Below are 27079 nucleotides of genomic sequence, written 5' to 3'. Positions count from 1 at the left end.
TCATTTCACCGGCATTATCACATTCATCTCATTCAGACGCTAAATAACCTGAGATGTTGATAAAGCGGCGTAAAATAGCCTAATAAAAAATATATTATCCTCCTATCTTCGTCTCGGCCTACCCAAAGATCTTTTTCCCTAAGATCTCCCAACTAACACTCTATATGCATTTCTGGATTCGTCCATACGTGCTACATGCCCTGCCATCTCAAACGTCTGGATTTAATGTTCCTAATTATGTCAGGTGAAGAATACAATGCGTGCAGTTCTGTGTTGTGTAACTTTCTCCATTCTCCTGTGACTTCGTCCATCTTAGCCCCAAATATTTTCCTAAGCACTTTATTCTCAAACACCCTTATCCTCTGTTCCTCACTCAAAGTGAGAGTCTAAGTTTCACAACCATACAGAACAACCGGTAATATAATTTATTGATAAATCTTCTGGACGCTTATTAATTTAAATTATTTTCACTTATATCGTAATATTAAACGTCTAAAATGACTTTTTTACTGCATATATTTCATATTTTACCGCATATTTAAACAATTTGTATTGCATATTGCCTGAATATTTTCAGGTTATTTTAGAACATAATGTTCCGTGGTCTATTCATAGCAATCATAAATCATCGAATGTAGTAATGTAATGTTACGATACGTATATAAGAGAATTTTTATCGCTTTCATAACCCATCGAATATAATAATGTGAGTTATCTGATAGCCGTCCCAACCAGGGTTTAATAATCGGCCTCCTAATCGATTCTAAATGAATATTTATATTTAATTCAATTTTTTCTTCAATAGAAACCCTAGTTAGGTAGGTTAGCATTGAAGAATTTATTGGAAATGCAACAAACAATTTAGGCTACAAGACAACATTTTATAAAGAATATAAATGATGATTAATTATGCAAATCGATGACTTGAGTGCAGTGTAGGATATCATGTCCAGGGTGCTGGCACGAACTTTTAATTTTCGGAAGACTTATAAGGACTCCCGTGGGATTGTGCCTCTAGCCCCAATCATAATTCCTATAACGTCCCATGTCGTGATGTTATATTTGGTCCCCAAATCGCTGCAGCATGGCAGATAAATTGCCCGTTTTTCTTTGCAGACTTCTCTAGGTAGTTCCTCGCTGTTCTCAAAACGGACTGTGGAATCGAGAATGAGTCCACAATTTACAATTATTTTTTACGATACGCATATAAGAGAACTTTATCCGCTTTTAAATTTTACTCTTAATTAAATTTCACCAATTCAATTTCCAGTATTTAATGTCAAATTTTGACTTAAAAAACTGATTTATTTTACGACGCTTCATTAACTACGATGATTATACAGGGACATCATTTTATTTTTACTTCAATTTTTATTGTACCTGCGTTTCTAAATGTACTTGACTCCCACCCCTTTCACTAATGTCCTTGCTAACGTCAGTCACACAAACTTACGGCCGCTGTTGCTAGCAGTGAAATAAACAGTGCAGAGTACAGTGTGTTTCAGAAATATGTTGCATTTACTATATATTTTTTTTCTATTTTATTGGGTTATTTTACGACGCTGTATCAACATCTAGGTTAATTAGCGTCTGAATGATATGAAGGTGATAATGCCGGTGAAATGAGTCCGGGGTCCAGCACCGAAAGTTATCCAGCATTTGCTCGTATTGGATTGAGGGAAAACCCCGGAAAAAAACCTCAACCAGGTAACTTGCCCCGACCGGGATTCGAACCCGGGCCACCTGGTTTCATAGCCAGACGCGCTGACCGTTACTCCACAGGTGTAGATCTTTTCTATAGAAGAAAGAGCTTATATTATTGAAGTTTATTTTCACACAGATATGGTGTGTAGCATAACTGTTGAAGTTTATTTTCACACAGATATGGTGTGTAGCATAACTGAATTTATCTGTGTGGACTGAGCAGAAATGAAGATCAGAGTTACCGAAAGTACGGTACCCTATAATATGGTACGGTACTTAACAGCATTATTTAAACAAGAGTTTTGATTTACTTTTGTAGGTATGGAGGACGATGATGGAATCTGGAATTACAATGTAATCGAATGTGAACAACAGTTTTTCTTTTCTTTTTTTTTCACAATTTCCTGACTATATCATTACGGAATATTTTCGTAGAAATGTCATTAATCTGGCAGATAAATTTAGAGCAACAGGGTGTACAGAAAGGATGCAGCGAGGTCCTTATAAGTCGGTCAAGAAGTTAGCTGTAGAAATTGGGGTGTCTTACGGAAGTGCTCACAAAATTCTCAAGAATAAATTAGGTTAGTAATATGCTGAATAAAGTAGACATTACAAGAGTTGAGTTTGTGAAAAAAAATTGTTACTATTCTACTGTTTTTTGATAAAATACTGTAAAGTAATGACCAAACTGAAAATCGTAATACTATATTTCCCTGTAACATAAATGGATACACTACTTTTCTCTCCTCCTATTGCTAGTAAAATGATTTGTTTACATATTGCACTAGCAACTCCAAACTCCTGTAATGGAAGGGGGTAACAGTGGTTCCGAGTATAGCCAGGTTAATGTTAAAAATGTTAGTAAAAATAAAGTGATGTCCCTGTAGTAATGTGATGTTACTATACATACTGTATATAAGAGAACATTTATCAGCTTTTAAATTTCACCAATTCAATTTTAAATATTTAATGTAAAATTTTGACTTTAAAAAACTGGTTTATTTTACGACGCTTCATCAACTGCAATGATTATATAACGTCTGAGTAAAATTCAAAATAGTACAGTTATTTTTAAAAGTTGGTACAACACACGTAACTCATAAATTAAGATAGTACGCTAAATAAGGAGAAACGAGCTACGAAACACATTGGAGATTGAAGACGACAGAAAAAATGAAAGCAAGTTGGAAACAAGAGAGCGTACACGCCGCGGAGAGACAAGGACAGTGGAACGGTCTACAGACTGACTTTGAAGTTGATACTACGAAAGTATTATAAACATTATGAAACTGTATATGGGACAGACAGAAATATCCGTAGCATAACTTCCTTCAGAAGGGAAGTACAGTCCATGTCAAATATTCATGACACACAAAAGAGCACCGCCAGAGTTTGAGGGATCCGGGAATAATTTCAAGATGCTTTACATCCACAGCATTATGCAAGTTCATTAGCAATCATTCTTGCTATGTAACAGTGTTGTTCTAGCATCTTGTTCCGATGCAGTTTTATACAGTAAATATAATATCTTAGGCATGCCCTTCAGGTAGTAGCATTTACAGGGCATATCAAAAGTCCGGTAACATTTTCAATATTTTATTGCACAAAAACTACTAATGATAGCACTTTCAAACACACGTCAGTTTAAAGTAAAACTCTCAAAGTTCTGTTTACACCCTACAGAGATTCAATGTGTGAACCACGAGTGACTCGGCAGATGTCCAAACGATAATCAGACTCTTCCCATACCCTTTTCAACATATCCTCTGTGACCGTGGCGGCAGCTTCTCGAATTCTGGTTTTTAGTTCCTCTAAATCACGTGGCAAAGGCGGTACAAACACGCGGTCCTTTAGCTACCCCCATAGAAAAAAGTCACATGCAGTCATATTGGGTGACCTTGGTGGCCATGTCATGAAACATCTGTCCCTTACTCCAGCACGTCCTATCCAACGATCAGACATCTCCGTATTCAGGTAAGCACGAACTGCATTGTGGAAATGTGGCGGAGCCCCATCTTGCTGGAAGATGAAATCGTCATCGAGATCTTGTCTAAGTTGAGGCACCAACCATTGCTCCAACATGTCCAGATATGAATGTCCAGTCACAGCAGCCTCAATGAAGAAGAAAGGTCCGTACAGTTTTCGTTGTGACAACGTGCAGAAAACATTCACCTTTGGTGAATCACGCTCATGTTCAATGATTCTGTGAGGTTTCTGTGTACCCCAAACACGACAGTTGTGCTTGTTAATTTTCCCACTCGTATGGAATGTCGCTTCGTCGCTGAAAATTAAGCGGCTGAATAACTTTGAGATTTTGACTTTAAACTGACGTGTGTTTGAAAGTGCTATCATTAGTAGTTTTTGTGTAATAAAATATTAAAAGTGTTACCGGACTTTTGATATGCCCTGTAGCCTATATCTCTAAATCCAATTGACCAAGATTTATATTCCTATACCTGGTAAGGTTTATCTTGTCTCAGTAGCAATAAAACCAAGTCCCTTCAAATGAGAGTGGAGATTATAGGAGGGTTGTAAATTTTCAGGATTCCTTTCAAAACCTTGTTATTGTACAGGCTGCCGGAACTCAGTTTCTTGAAAGACAAGCTCAGTGACGGAACTACACAGTACGAAGAGAGATATTTTGTTATTTTATTTTGCGCTACAGAATGTATCAACTGGTCCCTTCCGCCACTGGATGGATGGACGGCATCGCTCCACTCCCCCATAGCCATAACAATACAGACGAAGTAAGACATACCTCCTTTCTCTCTTTTTTCACAGTGAGACAAGATACATCACACAGACTCTAGGTAGCAAGGTAGTGAATGGGTCTATAAGTCTACTATAAAATACAACAATTCAAATTTTGCTTTCTATATGTCGTCAATTTTAAAGCTATCAAAATGAAAATTTTAAGACAGATTAGGGAAATTCAGATGAATATCCCACGTAAAAATCTGGTACCATTTTTTTTTTACTTATTTTTACAATCCCGCAGAATATTTTGACTTCACTCGAACGCAATTACCAGGGCTGCAAAAATTAAGTTTTCCTGAGACTGTTTAAAGAAACACACAATTTCACGGAAAGATTTATTGAAACAGATACAGCAATTGTTGAGATATTTTTCAACATATTCCCCACCGGAATTGAGACATTTGTCACACGGTGGGATCCCTGCCGCCTGGGATAGGAACCAGTGTGTGACAGCCGCCTGCACCTCTCTGTCGATCCCATGGTATGACAAATGTCTCAATTTCAGTAGAGAATATGTTGAAAAAAGCTCAAAAGTTGTTGTATCTGTTCCAACATTTTTTTCAATGAAATTATGTTTTCTTTTTTTTCAGGAAATAGTAATAGGCCTATGCGTTACAAGAGCGGTATGTTGAAGTTTTCATGTTCCAGGAAAAGTTTGAAAGAGCGAAACGTAGTTGAGCTTTTTTAATTTCCGAGAATTGAAAGAAAACATACCGCTTGTGTATCGTACATTATTTTGTGCGAAGATCGTTTATTACATACCTGAAAGAGGAATTTCTAATTAGTTGCAATGAAATCTCCATCTTGGTTTCTGTTCAATGACGGCAAATTTGCAAAACAAAAATATCTATCTTCAACATTGTTGCTTTAAATGTTTTCTGTGTTTACTATACTCCAGCAGGCCGTGATATACGTCTGTCTCCCCCCCCCCCAGTCTATGATGAGTCTGGAATCTTGTTGATTTTTTCACGGCTTCCTTAATGTTACTTGCACCACGAATGCAGTAACTTTAGTGGAGTTGTAGAGTTTACTTAATTTTTGCAAATATTTAAAAACAATAATTAACTGCAATTTAGGTGAAATTGCAGTGGTAAGTTTCCAATTTATAATTATTACTATATTGAACGTCTGTAAAAATAATATGTTAAAAGCCTAAAGCAGTAAAATCAATATGTCACTTAAGCGGTTAGAAGAGGGAAATTGTTATTTGTGTTAGGTTGGGAATACTGAATGTGGAATTTTAGACTTTCCGCGGATTGGTTTTGTGCGAAAACCAACCAAATACGCACGATCTCGCACAAACATTTTTTACGCCCCTCGTGGTTGCTTTCGAGTGGCCAAAACTTACACAAGCACTTTTTTTTAGTAGGTTATTTTACGACGCTGTATCAACATCTCAGGTTATTTAGCGTCTGAATGAAATGAAGGTGATAATGACGGTGAAATGAGTCCGGGGTCCAGCACCGAAAGTTACCCAGCATTTGCTCATATTGGGTAGAGGGAAAACCCCGGAAAAAAACCTCAACCAGGTAACTTGCTCCGACCGGGAATCGAACCCGGGCCACCTGATTTCGCGGCCAGACGCGCTAGCCGTTACTCCACAGGTGTGGACTCTAAGCACTTGTTTTGACATTATTAACATGCTGGAAGAAAAAAATAACTTTTTTATCTGCCCCCATCAGAATGCTTGCTTTTCAGACTAAAACCTACCATTCCCCTCCATAGCCATTGGTGATATAGGCACAGGTTACAGGACAGGTCTTGCCTCCTCTACTGTATATTTTCTATTCAGGTCTAATCGGCTTTGCAAGTTGATAAAGAGCTTTCAAATAAACCGGTTAACAGCTACGTCGTAATTTTCGCAAATATTTGTGTTGGCGATAGTGTTGACGTTTCACGTTAGAATTACGAGTCCTACAAATACAGACGTGGACAAATTATTAGACTAAATTAATTATATGTGCAATGAAGCTGTATTTATCGGTAGAAATAATGAACAAAAATGTATTTTGCACAGATATAATGAACGGAAAATTGAGTCTTGAGGTTATTAATATTTTGTGAACATTCCCTTATTCTTTATTAATACGTTGATTTTGTCAAGAATGCTGAAAACCAAAGTTTGACACTTTCTTTGAATATCAGCATCATTTAGCCAGATATCAGACAGTGCTTAAATGAGTCCATGTTTTGTTGTAAGCCTCTTCTCTTCAGTATAGATCACAGATTTTCAATTTCGTTCATGTCTGGTCTTCTTGCAGGCCATCGGAGAATATCTTCTGCAGTATATAATTAAAACACCTGTAGTACCAACATAGCCAGAAAAAATATACTTAACCATTGAGAAAATATACCAGAAAATGTAAACAATCATATTTACAACAACAGAGACTCTGTGAATTATACTGATAGTTCTTATGACGAATTATATTATGTTTCCAAGAAAACGTTTTAGTCTAATAATTTGTCCACGTCTGTATAAGAAGTCTAAGAAATAAGACTGATAGACTCCTTGCATCCTTCGTTTCCTAACATTTATATCCGAATGTGCTATGTAATACCGAACACCATATGAAACAACATATGGCCCTCTCACTGGAAGGCTGATATAAATTATGTGCTAGTTACTGCAGACAAGCTCTTGAGGATGGAAGCGGAATTGTATTTTTCAGATCTGACCTTAATTTTAAAAAATATTGATCTTTCATATTTTTGCAAAGACAGGGAATTGGAAATTTGTGCTGTTGAATTAGAAATATATATATATATATATATATATATATACCGGTCAAATTTTACGATCAGCTATGAAAACAACTATACACTTTATTTCAATGCACAAACACATCGGAAAACCAACAAAATAAATATTTTCTCTCTCTATCATTATGATATGATAGAATATTCAAAACGAAATCCCTGTTTTAACCACAGATCCATAGTAGTGATAAGTGATCGAAAACTTTTGACCGGCAGTGTATATATAATTTCATTATAATATGTCTATATAGAGATACATTATTATATGCAGACGATCAGGTTCTTTTTGCTACAAATGAAGACGAGCTGCAATACTTAATACATCACCTGAATATAATAGCACAAAATTTCAATATGAAAATTTCCCCAAACACAACAAAAATTATGGCGTTCCAAGGTAAACAGCCAGTTAGGAGTAAAATTTGCATTGGAACCCATACGTAAGAACAGGTAAACTCATTTAAATATTTAGGTTATAATTTCACATATGTACCTGTTACTGATATATCTGAAAATATTAAACATTTTAATGGAGCCTTAAGAACCATCAACCAGGTTTTCACTACCACGAAAACCCAAAAACATACCAGGTTAAAAGCATATAAAGTTCTAGCAAGACCTGTCCTCATGTATGGTAGTGAGGCCTGGACTGTCCGAAACTCAGATGTTCAACGCCTAACAACTGCGGAAATGAGATTTCTAAGGAGGACTGCCGGCTACAGCTTGCTTGACCACAAAAGGAATGAACTAATTACAAAAGAATTGAAAATTACACATATTTATGAACATCTCAACCACTATAGACAAAAATGGCTTAATCATGTCAATAGAATGGACCGTTCCAGACTCCCAAGACAAATTCTCCGCTATATGGGCCTACCACTTGGAAGACGATCTTTGGGACGCCCTCTGAAAAGATGGACGGAGACCGTAACAGGCCACTAGGCCTAATACCTGCAAGGACGATGATGATGATGATGATGATGATGATGATGATGATCTATATATAGCGCCATCTGGAGACTACGAAAATTTTACAGGAGAATAGATAAAATTTACACAACGCAGAATTACACGCATTGTATTCTTCACCTGACATGATTAGGAACATTAAATCAGACGTTTGAGACGGGCAGGGCAAGTAACACGTATGGGTGAATCCAGAAATGCATATAGAGTGTTAGTTGGAAGACCGGAGGGGAAAAAGACTTTTGGGGAGGCCGAGACGTAGATGTGAGGATAATATTAAAATGGATTTGAGGGAGTTGGGTTATGATTGTAGAGACTGGATTAATCTTGCTCAGGATAAGGACCGATGGCGGGCTTATGTGAGAGCGGCAATGAACTTCAGGGTTCTCTAAAAGCCATTTGTAAGTAAGTAAAAATGTACAATCAAAACGCATGTGCCATTGCATCATTGAGTTTTTCTACGTCAAGAGTCTCATCGACCCATATTCCTACTCTTTCTTACGTACAAATGTTAAGGATTATTTTGTCGTAGAGAAAACTGAGATTAGATACTTGCGTGATTCACGTCTCCCAAAAAAAAAAATAATAATAATAATTTTTGTTAACGCCCGCTAGCCTCTGGCATTGAAACAAATTTAATGGAAATCGCATGTGTCTGTGATAACTTGTGCGAGTAAAAAATTTAAAAAACTCTGCGTTATATCAAGGCTACACAGACACGTAGCACACTCACCCACGAGAATTAAACTACAGTATTATATTCTTTGAATGTTTTATTTTTGTAGTATTATTAGTAGTAGTAATAGCAATAATATTATTATAAATAATTCAAGGTTATACTAGCTATGAGTTATGGGTTCATTTAACTTTTTTCATGGCTTTCTACGACGGACTACTTCTACATTACTTCTGCCTTTAAATATGCTTGAAAATCTAAATTTTTGTGAAGTGTGGCACTGTATGGAGCAGAAACACGGATATTACTACTAAGTGAAGGAAAACGATTGGAAGCATTTTAAATTTATGAGTAGATATGGAGAAGAATGGAGCATATGAAATGGACAGATACAATAAGAAATGAAGCTGTGCTAGAAAGAGTGGATGAAGAAAGAGCAATACTGAAATCGATCAGGAAGAGAAAAAGAAATTGGCTGGGTCACTGACTGAGAAGAAACTGCCTACTGAAGGATGTACTGTAAGGAATGGTGAACGGGAGAAGAGATCGGGGGAGAAGAAGATATCAGATGACATACAACATTCAGATATATCGATCTTATAAAGAGAGAAAAGCAGAAAACAGAAAAGATTGGAGAATGATGGATTTGCAGTGAAGGACCTCTTGAGCACAACACTATGAATATGACAATTTTTCAGGAGGCGTCTGTAATAGGAGAGTTCCATCTGGAGAAATATCTAATTAAAGTATTGGACAGCTTCCCAATAGGGGTACAAATACTACAGTTGTAGGCTAGGTAAACTTTCTTTTAGATATTATTTGATGTTGATTAATTAATCGATTCCTTGACCTCGAAATCATGTTACACGCTAGAAGTCTTCCATAAAATTATCAAATATTTCAATGTTTCAGAGGAAGAACAATTTCTTTGTAGTCTATGCATCTGAAGTCTGATTAGTGTTGTATGTTATTAGTCAGCGATATATGCAATGGAGGGGAGAACGAACTGGCCACCTTACCCCATTATCTCCTGGCTTAGTTACCTCATGAGTGGTGCCTGATTGGTGTCACGAGGTTCAAACCTGTCTTCAGACAGTTGACTAAAGAACAACTACAGTATAACATAAATAATGAACAAAGAAACACAAAACTGAATAAAAACAAGAAGTAACTGGTTGAAACATATTTTACGAAGGACATTCCACATGGGAACACGGTGCACGTACACAGACGAAGGTAACCGTGACGTCAGAAAACCACCACATTGCGAGAATTCTTTCTGATAAGAAGAAGGAGGAGGTACGAAGTGAAGATAACGATGATGATTGTTATTATAACAGTAGTAGTAGTAGTAGTAGTAGTAGTAGTAGTAGTAGTGGTAGTAGTGGTGGTAGTGGTGGTGGTAGTAGTAGTAGTAGTAGTAGTAGTAGTGGTAGTAGTAGTGGTAGTAGTAGTAGTAGTAGTGGTAGTAGTGGTAGTAGTAGTAGTAGTAGTGGTAGTAGTAGTAGTAGTAGTGGTAGTTGTAGTAGTAATAGTAGTAGTAGAAGTGGTGGTGGTAGTAGTAGTAGTAGTAGTGGTATTAGTAGTAGTAATAGTAGTAGTAGTAGTAGAAGTGGTGGTAGTGGTGGTGGTAGTAGTAGTAGTAGTAGTAGTAGTGGTAGTAGTAGTGGTAGTAGTAGTGGTAGTAGTGGTAGTAGTGGTAGTAGTAGTAGTAGTAGTGGTAGTAATAGTAGTAGTAGTGGTAGTTGTAGTAGTAATAGTAGTAGTAGTAGTAGAAGTGGTGGTAGTGGTGGTGGTAGTAGTAGTAGTAGTAGTAGTGGTAGTAGTAGTGGTAGTAGTAGTAGTAGTAGTAGTGGTAGTAGTAGTAGTAGTAGTAGTGGTAGTAATAGTAGTAGTAGTGGTAGTTGTAGTAGTAATAGTAGTAGTAGAAGTGGTGGTGGTAGTAGTAGTAGTAGTAGTAGTGGTATTAGTAGTAGTAATAGTAGTAGTAGTAGTAGAAGTGGTGGTAGTGGTGGTGGTAGTAGTAGTAGTAGTAGTAGTAGTAGTAGTGGTAGTAGTAGTGGTAGTGGTAGTAGTAGTAGTAGTGGTAGTGGTGGTAGTAGTAGTAGTAATAGTAGTAGTAGTGGTAGTAATAATAGTAGTGGTAGTGGTAGTAATAGTAGTAGTAGTGGTAGTTGTAGTAGTAATAGTAGTAGTAGTAGTAGAAGTGGTGGTAGTGGTGGTGGTAGTAGTAGTAGTAGTAGTAGTGGTAGTAGTAGTGGTAGTAGTAGTAGTAGTAGTAGTAGTAGTGGTAGTAATAGTAGTAGTAGTGGTAGTTGTAGTAGTAATAGTAGTAGTAGAAGTGGTGGTGGTAGTAGTAGTAGTAGTAGTGGTATTAGTAGTAGTAATAGTAGTAGTAGTAGTAGAAGTGGTGGTAGTGGTGGTGGTAGTAGTAGTAGTAGTAGTAGTAGTAGTAGTAGTGGTAGTAGTAGTGGTAGTGGTAGTAGTAGTAGTAGTGGTAGTGGTGGTAGTAGTAGTAGTAATAGTAGTAGTAGTGGTAGTAATAATAGTAGTGGTAGTGGTAGTAATAGTAGTAGTAGTGGTAGTTGTAGTAGTAATAGTAGTAGTAGTAGTAGAAGTGGTGGTAGTGGTGGTGGTAGTAGTAGTAGTAGTAGTAGTGGTAGTAGTAGTGGTAGTAGTAGTAGTAGTAGTAGTAGTAGTGGTAGTAATAGTAGTAGTAGTGGTAGTTGTAGTAGTAATAGTAGTAGTAGAAGTGGTGGTGGTAGTAGTGGTAGTAGTAGTGGTATTAGTAGTAGTAATAGTAGTAGTAGTAGTAGAAGTGGTGGTAGTGGTGGTGGTAGTAGTAGTAGTAGTAGTAGTAGTAGTAGTGGTAGTAGTAGTGGTAGTGGTAGTAGTAGTAGTAGTGGTAGTGGTGGTAGTAGTAGTAGTAATAGTAGTAGTAGTGGTAGTAATAATAGTAGTGGTAGTGGTAGTAATAGTAGTAGTAGTAGTAGTAGTAATAATAGTAGTGGTAGTGGTAGTAATAGTAGTAGTAGTGATAGTAATAGTAGTAGTAGTAGTAGTGATAGTAATAGTAGTAGTAGTAGTAGTGATAGTAATAGTAGTAGTAGTAGTAGTAGTAGTAGTAGCAGCAGCAGTAGTAGTATCATTAGCATCTATTCTCAACGTTTGTTCCTTTGGCTTATTTATTTTAGTCCTTCCTATGTAAAGGTTTTTAACGAACATAGTACATTAACAACAAGTGGCATGTTGTCAGCACGACGCTCAGCCACTGCTTGAGACAACGAAAGACAAACACAAGACAATGGAGAAACGTGTATTCCTTATAAGAGGTAGTTTTACTTTAATGTAACAAGATAGTGTGAATCTACTGCAATACAAAGTAGCTCACATTTTGCTCTTCATCTCATCAACTCTTAAAGCTATTCATTTGAAATATCTAAGACGGATTAGGAAACCTCAGATGAATATGCCCTGTATATTTTAATATTCTAGTGAACATATACTTTGGGTTGTGAGAGGTAGAAAGCTCTTGTGTAGGCGGCTATGGGACACGTTGAGCTGTAGCTTCAGGGATTAAGTAATTAAGTGAACATATAACCATGTTAGTAAAATATTTTTGAAAAAAAAATATATATATATATATATATATATATATATATATATATATATTTTATGAAGACACTGGAAACATTGAGATCTGAGTGCCAATTTTTCCTAAGAACTATCGAAAGAATTTTTTATTTGCACATCCTACAGATTTAGTTTCATTTTACTAAATAATTTAGTATTTCTGTACTATTGCGTTACCACGTTAAGGTGCAACTGTATTTACTCTTTCGTTTCTAGTCGAGTCATATGTACTATATTGTAAAAAAAAATATAATAAAAAGTGCTGATGCCAATTTGATACCGAAAATAAGGGTCGAAAATTGCTGTGAAAACGGAGGCTGGCGGAGAAGTGCGGGGATCTGTGACAGGTTAGATTATGTTAGTTTAGGCTTTTTGGAAAAAATGGGTAAAAACTGTAAATAATTTATCGTTGTAGATAACGTAAAAATGATAATTTAACATGTGAAATAAATATGTAGAGCACTTCAAAATGAACGAAAAATGTATATTTCACTTCACTTATTATGTGCAAGGCATGTCAAAAGCCTAAACTAACTTAACCTGTCACAAATTCGAAAATGCAAGCATATCAAAAGTCTAAACTAAACTAATCTAACCTGACCTAGCCTAACCTGCCTGCCACAAATTCGTACATGCAAGACATACGAAACGTCTAAAATAACCTAACCTAACCTGCCACAGAAAAAGGCAAGTTGGAAGTTTCATTGTCGCTTTTCGTATGTCTTGCAGATATAAATCTGTGACAGGCTAGGTTTGGTTAGGTTAGTTTAGGCTTTTGGTATGCCTTGCATACACTCACAATTGTCTAAGAATGTGCCTTTTCTTTTTTCGCCATTCTTTGGTAACGCTATGGTAAACATTTACCAATCATTTTCCTATAATATTCTGGGAATGAGATATGATTTTTTCTTGGAAGTATGAAAAATTAATGTAATTAATGTAATTCTTGAAATTTCCAAAACCTATTATGTCTCATTTCCAGACTAACATAGGAAAATGATTCTAGTTACGAACATTATATGTCTGTAAGCTGTGCAAAAATATAAATAAAAACAAAACAATAATAATAATAGTAATAACAATTCAAATTCTTCCAGTACTTTATGTGAAAAATTGGTATTGATATGTCAATGTTTTCAGTTTTTTTCTTTCGTAAGATTTTTTCAAAAATGTTTTATTAGGTGTATAAGTTCACTAGAAATATTAAAATTTACATGGGATATTCATTTGAATTTTCCTAATCTGTTTTAAAATTTTCAAATTGATAGCTTTAACATTGACGACATATAGAAAGCAAAATTTGAGCTGCTGAATTTTATAGTAGACTTACAGACCCCACTACCTTGTTACCTAGGAAACTAAATTTTGGTCGACTGGATTTAGAGATATAAATGCTACCACTCGAAGCACAGTCCAAGATATTATATTTATTGTATAAACCTGCATCAGAACAAGATGCTAGAACCACACTGTTGCATAGCTTTTGAAGAACATCCAGTTTACACCGGAGATAGAGAAAAATATCAGACATCCAATTCACGATTGTCACTCACCGTTGTATGAGAAAACGCTGCATGACGGGGTTTTTGTTGGGGCGCTCGGCGAAAGGCACCGTCGTCGGCGCCGGTTCGGTCCTCATGGTGATGAACATGACGGTCAACTGTCTGCACGCCGCACAACGGTTCAGTGTTCTGCGCGCCTCTCAGCAGAGAGCTTTATACGTTCACGATCCACCTCGTAGTCCCGCCCACCGACCACTACGCAGTGAACCGACCTTACAAACAAAACACTATCTCTGCCCCGAAATCTTGCAGATCAACGAGTTCACCCGCTCTGCACTGGAATTACACCTTCTGCGGTTTCAAAGCACACAAAAATAAAATAAAGAGTGAACGGTGTAAAAGAAGTGCGCGTTTGTCTTCTGCTTTTATACCGGTACAGGAAACAAGAAAAACGCTACGAAAGACCTGTACTACCGATGAAATATCTGTAGCGTATTTGTCCGTAAAGACGGGCAACAATCGAATTTTTATTATAAGGTTCATAGGAAAATATTTGCAGCTAAGAGGGATGAAGTTACAGGAGATTGGAGAAAGTTACACAACACAGAGCTGCACGCATTGTATTCTTCACCTGACATAATTAGGAACATTAAATCCAGACGTTTGAGATGGGCAGGGCATGTAGCACGTATGGGCGAATTCAGAAATGCATATAGAGTGTTAGTTGGGAGGCCAGAGGGAAAAAGACCTTTGGGGAGGCCGAGGTGTAGATGGGAGGATAATATTAAAATGGATATGAGGAAGTGGAATATGATGTTGGGGATTGGATTAATCTTGTACAGTATAGGAATCAATGGCGGGCTTATGTGAGGGCGGCAATGAACCTCCCGGTTCCTTAAAAGCCAGTAAGTAAGGAAGTAAGTAATCGAATTTTTATTACCCTTTCATACTTGGGAAGTACGTCATTCTGCCATTACTCGTGTATGGGCTAACAGAAGCCTCACTAATTGTGAATTGCTGGTGTTAAATTCAATTCATTTTAAGGAGGAGGGCACTACGACCCATTACTGTGACCTTAAGGGGAGACTCCACTGAAAATCATGAAAATTTTCCAAACAAAAATTATTGGCTATTTCATTTCTTCAAAATGTACGACACTTTCACACCCAAATGGATTTAGTTCGATTCTGATTACGAATACAGTATTTGTTTAATTTTTTTAAATTAAGGCTATAACGGGGCGTGGCATTTAAAGAGCTGTCAAAATTATTTTTTATCAAAGAATTCTTTTTTACAAATTTCTGGTTACAAATCTAATAACTTTTTGTTCTAAAGTTGGCTCCCTGAAGTTACTCCATAACTGTATCGAAGAAGAATTTTAATAGGTATGTGTTACATAAATATTAATTTTACTTCCAAATTAATTTGCCCGCAAGTTTATTTTTCTTGATTCAAACCAACTTTTTTACGACAAATATTCATCAATCTGATGAAAATTTTACTACAAGTATTTATGAGGCAGCTGCATGTTTCTATGCATTTATTTGGTAAGAAATGCTTCCAGTTTATTTTATTTATATTTTTATGACTCTCACTTTGAGAGAGGAACATAGGTTAAGGGTGTTTGAGAATAAGTTGCTTAGGAAAAATATTTGGGGCTAAGAGGGATGAAGTTACAGGAGAATGGAGAAAGTTACACAACGCAGAACTGCACGCAATGTATTCTTCACCTGACATAATTAGGAACATTAAATCCAGACGTTTGAGATGGGCAGGGCATGTAGCACGTATGGATAGGCGAATCCAGAAATGCACATAGAGTGTTAGTTGGGAGGCCGGAGGGAAAAAGACCTTTGGGGAGGCCGAGACGTAGATGGGAAGATAATATTAATATGGATTTGAGGGAGGTGGGATGTGATGATAGAGAATGGATTAATCTTGCTCAGGGTAGGGACCAATGGCGGGCTTATGTGAGGGCGATAATGAACCTCCGGGTTCCTTAAAAGCCAGTAAGTAAGTAAGTAAGTAATCGAATTTGTATTACCCTTTCATACATGGGAAGTACGTCAATCTATTTGGCTTCTCGTTTTCAAAATTTATCCGCATATCATCAGCTAAATACAAGATCTCATCATAACAATTTACTCATTATACCCTACCACAAGACATCTTTATATTCTTCATCCTATACAGTTTCAGTTGCTAGAAATTGGAACTCGCTATCGAGTGATGTAAAGGGTTGTTGGACAATAACTTCATTTAGGTCAAAATTACATAAATTCTTACTTAACAAATTAATTGCTGATTAACATTTATTACATATAATGAAACTAACATCTGCCCATTCTTATTATTATCATTAATTTCTCTAAATAGATTTACAAAACCTCTAATGGCAATTACATTAATATTCTCATTATAGAAATATATTTTAGATTTATATATATTTTTCTCCCTGTAACATAGTTCTAGTAAGCTTATATTAAATTAATTTTCATCATTTTACTAGCTATCTCAAATCTCAAATTAATTATAATTGATTGAATTAAATTAGCTCATAAATTAAGTTACTACTTTACCTTATAGGTTTATCTAAATTTAAATAAATATGTAGTCTACTAGTTGTTAAAACTTAATTGAAGAATATTGCTGGAAAACCTTTTAAGTGTAGTGTAAATATTCGTAATTCAAATATGCATTGTATTGATTAAGGCTGGTTGAGTGTAAGAGAAGGCCTTATGGCCTTAACTCTGCCAGCGAAAATAAAACATTATTATTATTATTATTATTATTATTATTATTATTATTATTGTTGTTGTTGTCATTTTGCCATTACTCGTATATGGGCTAACAGAAGCCTCACTAATTGTGAATTCCTAGTGTTAAATTCAATTCATTTTAAGGAGTAGGGCGTTACGACCCATCACTGTGACTTTAAGGAGAACGACCCATCACTGTGACTTTAAGGAGAGTCTCCACCGAAAATCATGAAAATTTTCCAAAAACAATTTATTGGCTATTTCACTTCATTAGAATGTACTACTACATTTTCACACCCCAAATGGATTTAGTTCAATTCTGATTACAAATATTTGTTTAATTTTTTTTTAAATTAAGGCGTGACATTTAAAGAGCTGTCAAAATTATTTTTTTTATGAAAGACTTCTTTTTACAAATTGCTGGTTACAAATCTAATAACTTTTTCTTCTAAAGTTGGCTCCCTGAAGTTACTAGATGAATGTAGCGGAGGAGAATTTTAGTAGGTATGTGTTACATAAATATTAATTTTACTTCCAAATTCATTTGTTCGTAAGTTTATTTTTCTTGATTCAACACCAACTTTCTTACGACAAATATTAATCAATGTAGATGAAAGTTTTACTGCAAGTATTTATGAGGTAGCTGCATGTTTCTCTGCATTTATTTTCTAAGAAATCCTTCTAGTTTTTTATTAATATTTTTATGAATTATAAAAAAATAACATTTTCAAATTTAAAAAATTAAAGTAAATAAATGAGATATTTCATAAAATGAATACAAAGAAATGTCTCTCTATGTGTTGTAAATGTAACCAAAAAAAAAGCAAACTTAAAAATTGAGACCTTGTAGGCCTACTAAATTCTTGGGTTTGAAAATACTTCTAAAAAGAATAGAAAAAAAAACTAAAAAATAGAAAGCCAAAAACATTTGGGAGTTCAAAATTTCGATTTTGTTAGTCCTTCACATAGTAAACATCCTCTGAAAATTTGGTTGAAAAAATGATTAGAAAAAAAAGTTATCATTCTTAGTGGAGTGTCCCTTTAATAGATCTATTGCGCTGACTCTCAAGCTAGGCGCATTCACAAACCCATACCGGTTGACTACACTAAGGTTCGCTGTGTACTCACATTCGTAGCTCTACCCCGTTGTCAAAGCAATCCGTGTGAAATGGAATATATAGTATACAGGGTGATTCAAAATAACATCAGAAACTCTTGGTATGCTGTACAGGACAGCAAACATCATTTTTCAAGAGGCGACGCATGTCCGGAAATGTGTGGTTTGGCTGCAATGCGGCATCAAATTTTGTTTCGATTGTTTTTTTATGCAACCCACTAGTCATCAGCGCAAGTTGGTTGCAATAACTTTAAAAGTTGGTCGAAGTGTGGTGCCGACCACACCATCTGATTTTTGTGCCGACGTCACAAACATTCCGCTCCAAAGTTCTTACATGTATCCTTAATTTACAACGTGTCTCTCCCAGCTTTATTAGTTTCTGAAGGAAGCGATTCAAGAATCTTTATCGCCTTTAAAAATCCATCGCCCTCGAAATTAACTAAACCCGTAAACGTCGAGTTCCAATCCCAAACACTAGAGCAGGCATGTCAATTGATGCCCACAGGAGCAAGCGCGCGCTTTAGAGCCCAGGAGAGCCTGAGCGCTTTACAGCGGAAAGGAAAGAGACAGACGAGAGGTGGTATATGCCGCTTGGTCGAGCTATATTCAAGGATTGCCAGCACTGATTCAATAGATAAAGGGAAGAGAACTTATTAAAACTGTATCCATGGTAATTTTTAGATTTGCCTGAGAAGTATAAGTGCATTATAAGAATGTAAGTTTTAATTTTAATGCTCATTTTTCATAAGTTTTATTTTTTATTCAAAAGAAATATTTTCTCAACTTTTCGTATTGAAAAGTGAAATTTTCAGGTATAGGCCTATTTATTTAGTAGCCTTACAGGATGTTTTCGTAAATCTAATATACCATAAATACGTATTAGGCCTACTGAAGATAGTGTATTGAAAATTTTGAAAATATTCGCATGGAAATTGTTTGTAAGGAAATGAATTAACAAAGCAACTACTGTTACATCATAAGCAAAAGATACGTGCCTATGTGTTGTTAAAATGTCAGCTCTATAGCTTCAGCACATTTCGAGAAAATAATCTAATATTCTGATAATAGGAAGTTGCTCAAAAATATCACATTAAAAGCATAATGCGATAAGAGTTTTGTTATGTAACATTAGTTACACTTAAAACAGATACAGTACCTAGGTAACTTTGCTTTGTACTGTAATATTGTTTTGATTAGTTTATTGATTACTTTTGTAAGGCTAAAGATACCATCAATATAAATTCCAACTTATGTCATACTCAATCTCTTTCTTTGGAATATCACTTTCTTATGAATGATGTGTTTCATCCACTTAATACAGTATAATATTATACTACTATGGAATTTAAGTGAATATTCTTTCTTAATTCTCTATTATGTTATTAAGATTTAAAACACAAGTGCAATATTAAGAAATCAGTGTTAGTACTTTTGTTTTACAGACAATATAGATAATATTAAACAGAAAGAAGTCATATAAAAATAACGGTATAAAATTTCACGTTCCGTTTGAAGTTTGTGCACCACTGTTTTCTTAATCCAACAGGTTGCTTATTCGTATACACAACCCTTCCTCTTTCCATACTTAGCGCTTGCTGCCCGCGCACGACGTCAAGGTCAGAAAAATGCGCTTGCTTTGACATCACTGCACTAGCGCCGAAGAAATGTCATTGATGTTAAACTGTATCTTCCTCGTGCAGTTACAAGTTCAAAACTCCGAAGTATACGGGCGTCACGAGGCAACTCTTGAATGAATGTCTAATCTGCAAGCAATATATCCAGCTTTGAATCAACACCCACGCTTCAGCTCCACATAAACGTCAGAGCTCCATCAATCCACGCCTACGTCACCATCAAGAACCTAATTCACCTGCCAGCAGCAAATAAAACTGGCGACTACCTAGCCAGGCTGTAGACATCCGTTTACCCGCCCGCCTACACGCTGCGAGATAGTCTAACTTAATTGCTTTCTCCTAGACAATCGATTTAACGAGATTTTGATTTATTTATAATCACAGCTGCGACGAGAAACAGATGGATATGCGAGCGTGAAAGGTGTAATATTGCCCCCGCTTTGTACTATTCAGCTATTTCAGTCCTCATGGATGTTACATTTTTACTACTTTCAAACTCTATATAGGCTTACTGAAAATTAATTAACTTTCATCAACTTTTATTATTAGAATCAATTAGAAGATCAGTAGGGGAATAGTGGGTACAGTGAGACACAAAATATTAAGACATATGTATGCAAGTGATAATTCAAGTATTTTTAAAATCAAGTGCAGTAGAAATAGACATTAAAACATGGAGTAGAATAAAATAAAAATTCTCTTATATGAATATCGTAACATCACGTTACTACATTCAATGGGTTATGATTGCTATGAACAGACTACGGAACATTATATACTAAAATAACCTGAAAATATACAGGCAATATGCAATAAAAATTGCTGAAATATGCGGTAAAAATATTAAATATATGCAGTAAAAATTCATTTTAGAGGTTTAATATTACGATGTAAGTGAAAATAATTTGAAGTAATAAGATTTATAAAACAGTTACATTACCGGTTGTTCTGAATGGTTGTGAAACTTGGACTCTCACTTTGAGAGAGGAACATAGGTTAAGGGTGTTTGAGAATAAGGTGCTTAGGAAAATATTTGGGGCTAAGAGGGATGAAGTTACAGGAGAATGGAAAAAGTTACACAACACAGAACTGCACACATTGTATTCTTCACCTGACATAATTAGGAACATTAAATCCAGACGTTTGAGATGGGCAGAGGGCATGTAGCACGTATGGACGAATCCAGAAATGCATATAGAGTGTTAGTTGGGAGGTCGGAGGGAAAAAGACCTTTAGGGAGGCCGAGACGTAGATGGAAAGATAATATTAAAATGGATTTGAGGGAGGTGGGATATGATGATAGAGACTGGATTAATCTTGTTCAGGATAGGGACCAATGACGGGCTTATGTGAGGGCGGAAATGAACATCCGGGTTCCTTAAAAGCCAGTAAGTAAGTAAGAGATGATCTAAGATCTGTACAGATCTCCGCATACAAAACTTAGGCACCCATATGCCGTATGGCTCCAAACAGACAAAATTTTCTTTTCCTCATACGATTAAATAAAAAAAATTGTAAGTTCCCATACGATGTATGGCCCCGTATGGCCTCCATGACAGCACTGTGAGCGATGCCTTTTAGGTGTCACGTGTGAGGTTCAAACCTGTTTTCGGACAGTTGACTAAACAATAACAACTCTGAAACATTTCCACAGCAGTTTAATAGGCTATGTACGCTAGTCTTTTAAAATTTTGCTGTCAACACTAATCGTTTCTTTGGAAGTGTTATAATAAAGAATGTGTAGTTACAATGTTACAACTAGACAGGGGATGTAGCAGTTGATGCGACTGTACGTCGTTCTTTCAGTCGCTTCAGCTTTTCAGTTCGTCGCGCGATCAACGTACGCATAGGACATAAATGTCAGGCGCTGTCACTTTACACCCACGGGAATTCAGAACTTCATTTCCCTGTCAGTCTGGTATAATAGGGTTCGCTACTTCGCAGTAAATATCACGTTACGTGTCGGATTCCATAAAATCAGCTCTAATGCCACAATTTGAGCACTTTGAAAGGGAAAACTTGTTTCATACAAAGTGAAGCTGGGTATGTTTTCCACAAAGCGGAATTCATATCAGTGAAGTGATATTTACAACGAAGGTCCGAGAACCAATATGTTCAGAAAACTGATACTGATACTATTGCAGGAGGGGGGGTGTAACCAGAAGATTGGAAGCTTGTGCTACCCACCTCCCCACGTCCACCGCTGTGGAGTAGCGGTTAATATGTCTGAATGTGAAACGAGGGGGACCTGGTTTAAATCCTGTTTGGGGCAAATTACCTGATTGAGATTTTTTCCCCGCTTTTCTTTTAATCAACTCAAGAATAATAATTACTGATGGATAATTTTCGGCGTTGGACCTCGAACTATTTCGGCATCACAATTACATTTCCCTTCTTTCATCATCAGCTCCGTTTCTTTCTCATATTTCAGGCTTGCGTCCGATGCAGAGACGGTTGCGGGCCGCCACTGAAATTGGACCCTATGGTACGTGGTCATTAGTTGCTGGTAGTAGTGCTATGTAAATGGGACCTTTCTCGCATCGGAATTATCCCACTGAATACAATTATTTGTGCTTGACATTTTCTCTGTGATAATTTTATTGGGCTTCTAAACTCATGTACATTGTCATAAGATAATTCGTTAATCTCAATTAAATTATCGAGAAACTATCAGCACTCGTTATATTATAGAAGATAACAACGTTTAAGAACATAAAAGTGGCACATCTTTACCGAATGGCTAAACAGGGTACATGACTTCGGGCCACTATGTTGATAATCCGAAAAAAATCTAGCGTGGTGTTTAAGACAATTGAGTTTATGTTGGTGTCCACACCTGTGGAGTAACGGTCAGCGCGTCTGGCCGCGAAACCAGGTGGCCCGGGTTCGAATCCCGGTCGGGGCAAGTTACCTGGTTGAGGTTTTTTCCGCGGTTTTCCCTCAACCCAATACGAGCAAATTCTAGGTAATTTTCGGTGCTGGACCCCGGACTCATTTCACCGGCATTATCACCTTCATCTCATTCAGACGCTAAATAACCTAGATGTTGATACAGCGTCGTAAAACAACCCAATAAAATATTTAAAAAAATAAAATTTATGTTGGTAATAAAAATCGTAACTATCCCTTGTATGATGTAGCTGCTGAAGATCATGCTTACTGTCTGACAATGGAGATATGATAAGTGAGGGCATCAATCAAGGAAGAGAACTTGTTAATTTTGTATATCTGCCAGTCCGCAATCCACACGGCATAATCAGCTTTGCTAAAGCATCTTATATTGATCTTTATGTGGACCTACGACAAGCACGTTCAATTTGATCAAGTATGTTATGTTGATCTTTAAGTGAAACTAGAACCAACACTTTCAGGTTCAGTAAGGCCCGATTGTATAAACCATTTAATCTTAGATCAGAGGTTGAATTGATCCTTGTTTCAGCTGAACTTGGAATTTTGTGTTGTATAAAGTCTAATCTGAGATTAATTTGTCTCAAACTAAAGTCAACTTTGACTGAAGAAATTTCTCCGATTAAGTTAGATGATCCAAGTTCAGTTATTTCTTTTCTATTTGAAATATACGAGTGACAGATTGTGCAAATAAAATATCCATTATTATTAATATTAATAGATATGTTAGGTACATTTATATATATTTCTTTCAATTTCTTGCCTTAATACACAAACATTCTTATATTTTATAAGGCTCTATCGTGTTCAGCAGTATCAAATAACATAACCTATAATTATATTATGTTTATAACAACCATTAATTATTAATGGATATGATAGGTACATTCATAAATGTTCAATTAACTGTATTACTAAACGAAAATTGTCGTTTTATAAAGCTTTATTATGTTTAGCAGTATCAAACACCATAACATGATAACAACTTGGAGAACAGTCAACCTTCTTCTTATTGTCCGCCATTATTTACATTGCAAAAAAAACAAACCAGTGTCTCCAACAGAGTGTAATACGGAAAGTCGCGAAAAAGTAGTTATCAAGTCGCTAGATTTCTCATTATCAACAAAGAAAGATTAAATTTTGTCACTATGGGATGCTAAAAAGGTCACTAAATCCCTATTTAAGCTATATAAAAGTTAAAAGAAATTGTTGTTGAAAAAGAGTTAAAAATCGCTAGATTGGCAACACTGAACAAACCTGTATAACATGGTCCGTGCATCACGTATTTCACTTGTTTATGCGATGTTGCCAAATCCTTTTCACGTGAACTTAGATCACCTTTCTATGTAATTAAATCACCTTTCTATGTAACAGAATACGTAAAACAATTTACAAATTTGTAAACCTTCGCCATTACTTGCCTACTCACGTATTACGTTTGGTTTATTTGGCTCTAGTTGAATCTGTTATCCAATATGGTATAATTGGATGGGGAGGCATTACAAAAACTGCTCTTTTTCCTCTAATTATGTTGCAAAAACGTATAATCAAAATTTGTTTGAAAAGGCGACTGGATTATCCAACAAATTTGATCCATTCTGAATTGAATGTTTTTAGAATTGACCAAATTTATGAATACTCTTTAATGAAATTCTATCATAAAAATAGAACGAAATTTGTAGCTCAGCCACATGCTCATAATACGAGACGAAATGAAATTCTTAAATTAGTTGAACCTAAATATTTCACATCTGCTGCTTTACTACACAGTACAAATTATGGTCCACGGCTATATAATTCGATAATAAAATTTCATCCAGAATTGACTACTTTAAGCAATGAAATTTTCAGATCCAGAATTAAAAAATTTATATGACAGACTTCCCTGTATATATATTATGTACCATGTATTGTAAAACAAGTTTATTTCTATCCTAAGTGTATTTTTCTATTTTATCTTGGTTACTATCTCAACATGACCTGCACTAATTATACTACTAATAATAATTTAATATTAATCCATCAATCTAAACATCGTCTCTTTTTTCACTCAGTTATTATTAGTATTATTATTTACTAATTTTATTACAATCTTTATGTGAGCTTTTTTCTTAAGTATTTTGTCTACAAAGTATGTGTATCTATGTAACGGAACTGTCCCCGAACACGAGCTTTGCTCTTTCGGGGTATTTTAATGTAACGTTTTTATGTATATGTTATTATTAAATAAATAAATAAATAAAATAAAATTTGAACCAAGGCAATTTGATCGCTGAAAAGTTTTATACAATAGAAGAAGTGTCTGAACTCGGTTTACTTTTCGATCTTCGATCAAAGTTGATCTTTAGTCAGGGAGTTTTATACAATTGGGCCTAAGTGTGTTATGTTTACTTTTAGACATAATTGGACTTCGATCAACATATTCAGATATCGTATCTTAAATGCATTACACTGATCGTTAAGAGAGGTATAAAATACGCCAGACTAGAGGGTATAACTGAAGTGTGAAGGCCAAAGATGAACGGAAGACATATGGATCAAGATGCTGAACTTCTTGGTCAGACAAACAGGAGAAAACTGGCTAACAAGAACAGGAAGAAAAAAGAATGTTTCGGTTCCGTCATGCCGACGACGATTATTATTATTATTATTACAGAGCGATCCAAAAGTCGCGCACATTAAAATTATAGTGTCTATTGAGTAGTGCAGTTGGAAAGTGCTATCGGCTATCGCTACATAGCATCATGGGTCGATATAATTAGGTATGCTTTAATTTTCTTGGGAAAAACAGTAGAACCTCTATTATCCGTGGTAATGAAGGGGGTGGGCTGAACGGTTAATCGAAAAAATCGGATAATCCGTACCATGAATTTTAATTTTAGTTGATTATTTAACGACGCTGTATCAACTACTAGGTTATTTAGCGTCGATGAGATTGGTGTTAGCGAGATGATATTTGGCGAGATGAGGCCGAGGATTCGCCATAGATTACCTTGCATTCACATTACGGTTGGGGAAAACCTCGGAAAAAACCCAACCAGGTAATCAGCCCAAGCGGGGATCAAACCCGCGCCCGAACGCATCTTCAGACCGGCAGGCAAGCGCCTTAACCGACTGAGCCACGCCGGTGGCCGGTACCATGAAATATTTGCGTAAATTTAATGAATAATATTTACACTTTCGTAATTCTCTTCGTGGTGTTATGTTTAACATGCTAGATAATGGATCAGAAGTTCATTAATTTAAGTCTGGTTGTCAGTGACGGGTTTTTAAGGGCCACGAAAACTCCTTGTAATGGCTGTCTGTGGAAAGATATGCGTAGTGGAGGTTTCGTGTTGTTGTTTATACACTCAAATCTCTTTCCCCATACCACTCAAATATTTACACTTTTTTACTTCGATTCTTAGCACATTGAGATTCCTTTTGATATATGGTTTATACCTTACATTTCTACTTATGGAATATCAAGTACTCCTTTGTCCTTAGGTTATGAATCTTATAAGATATTTGATACACTCGTAGAAAACATTCCATATAGAAGTTATACAGTACGACATTTCGAACAATAGACTATACTATGTAAGAGAAAAGGCTTGTAATAACACTCTCTAGAATAAAATAACGCGCTAATACAATGTAGAGTACTTCATATATTTCTGCAGCAGAAAAAAACGAGAGAAAGACAGACGGTTAATCCACCGATCGGTTAATAGGGTGACAGATAATCGGGATTCTACTGTAGTAGCAAAATTGAGAGTGTCTTGATTTTGCAAAAGAAAGCCATTAGAATTCTATGTCAGTCAAATTATCTTGAACATTGTCGACCTCTTTTCAAACAATCACAGATATTAACCGTCATAAATGAATGTGTATATATATATATATATATATATATATATATATATATATATATATATACGACCTAGTCCTTTACACAATATTCCATACTGTAGTACAAATTTTTCTGTCATGGGGATGAAATAATAAGCTTCCCAGTCAATATTATAAGTTATCAACCAATAGTTTCAAAGCCAGATGTTATAATTGGCTTTCAATTAATCCTTTCTACTCTGAAGATAAGTTTCTTAACATAAAGTCATACGAAATTGTTTTTTAATAAATAAAGTTATTTACATTTAGTTACAAATATTACATTAAGAGTGAAGTGTTTTCATTAATTTTTGAGTTTCAAAATGTTTTGTGTTTTCATTCTAATTAAACTTTACTGTTCTCAATTATATGTGTATTTTCAAATGTATGTCCCTCCCCTTTCTGTATTGTGACGAAGCCTATCACTGTATATTTAATGGCTTAATAAACTGAAGTGAACTGAATTGAACAGCAACAAACCTAGACGTCATTATGATGTGTATGTATACACTGACGCTTGCAGTATTCCTATATTTATTTCTCGGCAAACATGTCGTTTTCCAAGAGCAACGAGTTTTCATTGTTGAACATTATTTTTTCCAGTCGTTTCATGCACGTGTTGTAGACGAATTTCGTAGTAATTATCAGAATGTGGCAGTGCCTAACAATTCGACTGTAACGAGATTAATCGCCCGTTTTAAGAAATGTGGATCAGCGCTTCTTGACAATGATGAATGTGATTGTTGGTTCCAGCACGACAGTGCCACATATCACACATCTAATGGAACCAT

At 35.7% G+C, this 27079-nt stretch overlaps 1 protein-coding gene across 5 annotated transcripts in view; it reads right to left on the bottom strand.

Annotated features, from left to right (window-relative positions):
- cu (NADP/NADPH phosphatase nocturnin) overlaps nt 1–27079 on the bottom strand; it is a 271415-nt gene that overhangs the window by 57707 nt on the left and 186629 nt on the right. Inside the window, exon 1 of one of the 5 annotated variants that reach the window (XM_069844945.1) lies at nt 14053–14205. The exons of the other annotated variants lie outside the window; for them this stretch is intronic. Within the exon in view, the coding sequence (XP_069701046.1) occupies nt 14053–14150 (98 nt within the window). The 5' untranslated portion in view covers nt 14151–14205. Of the gene's footprint in view, nt 1–14052; nt 14206–27079 lie in introns of those variants that run through there. 5 annotated transcript variants of the gene reach the window in all.

The sequence above is a fragment of the Periplaneta americana genome, chromosome 14 (genome assembly GCF_040183065.1).
Source record: "Periplaneta americana isolate PAMFEO1 chromosome 14, P.americana_PAMFEO1_priV1, whole genome shotgun sequence".
Lineage (NCBI taxonomy): Eukaryota > Metazoa > Arthropoda > Insecta > Blattodea > Blattidae > Periplaneta > Periplaneta americana.
Note: the sequence above shows the minus strand (reverse complement) of the source record. Positions and strands in the feature narration are given on the sequence as shown.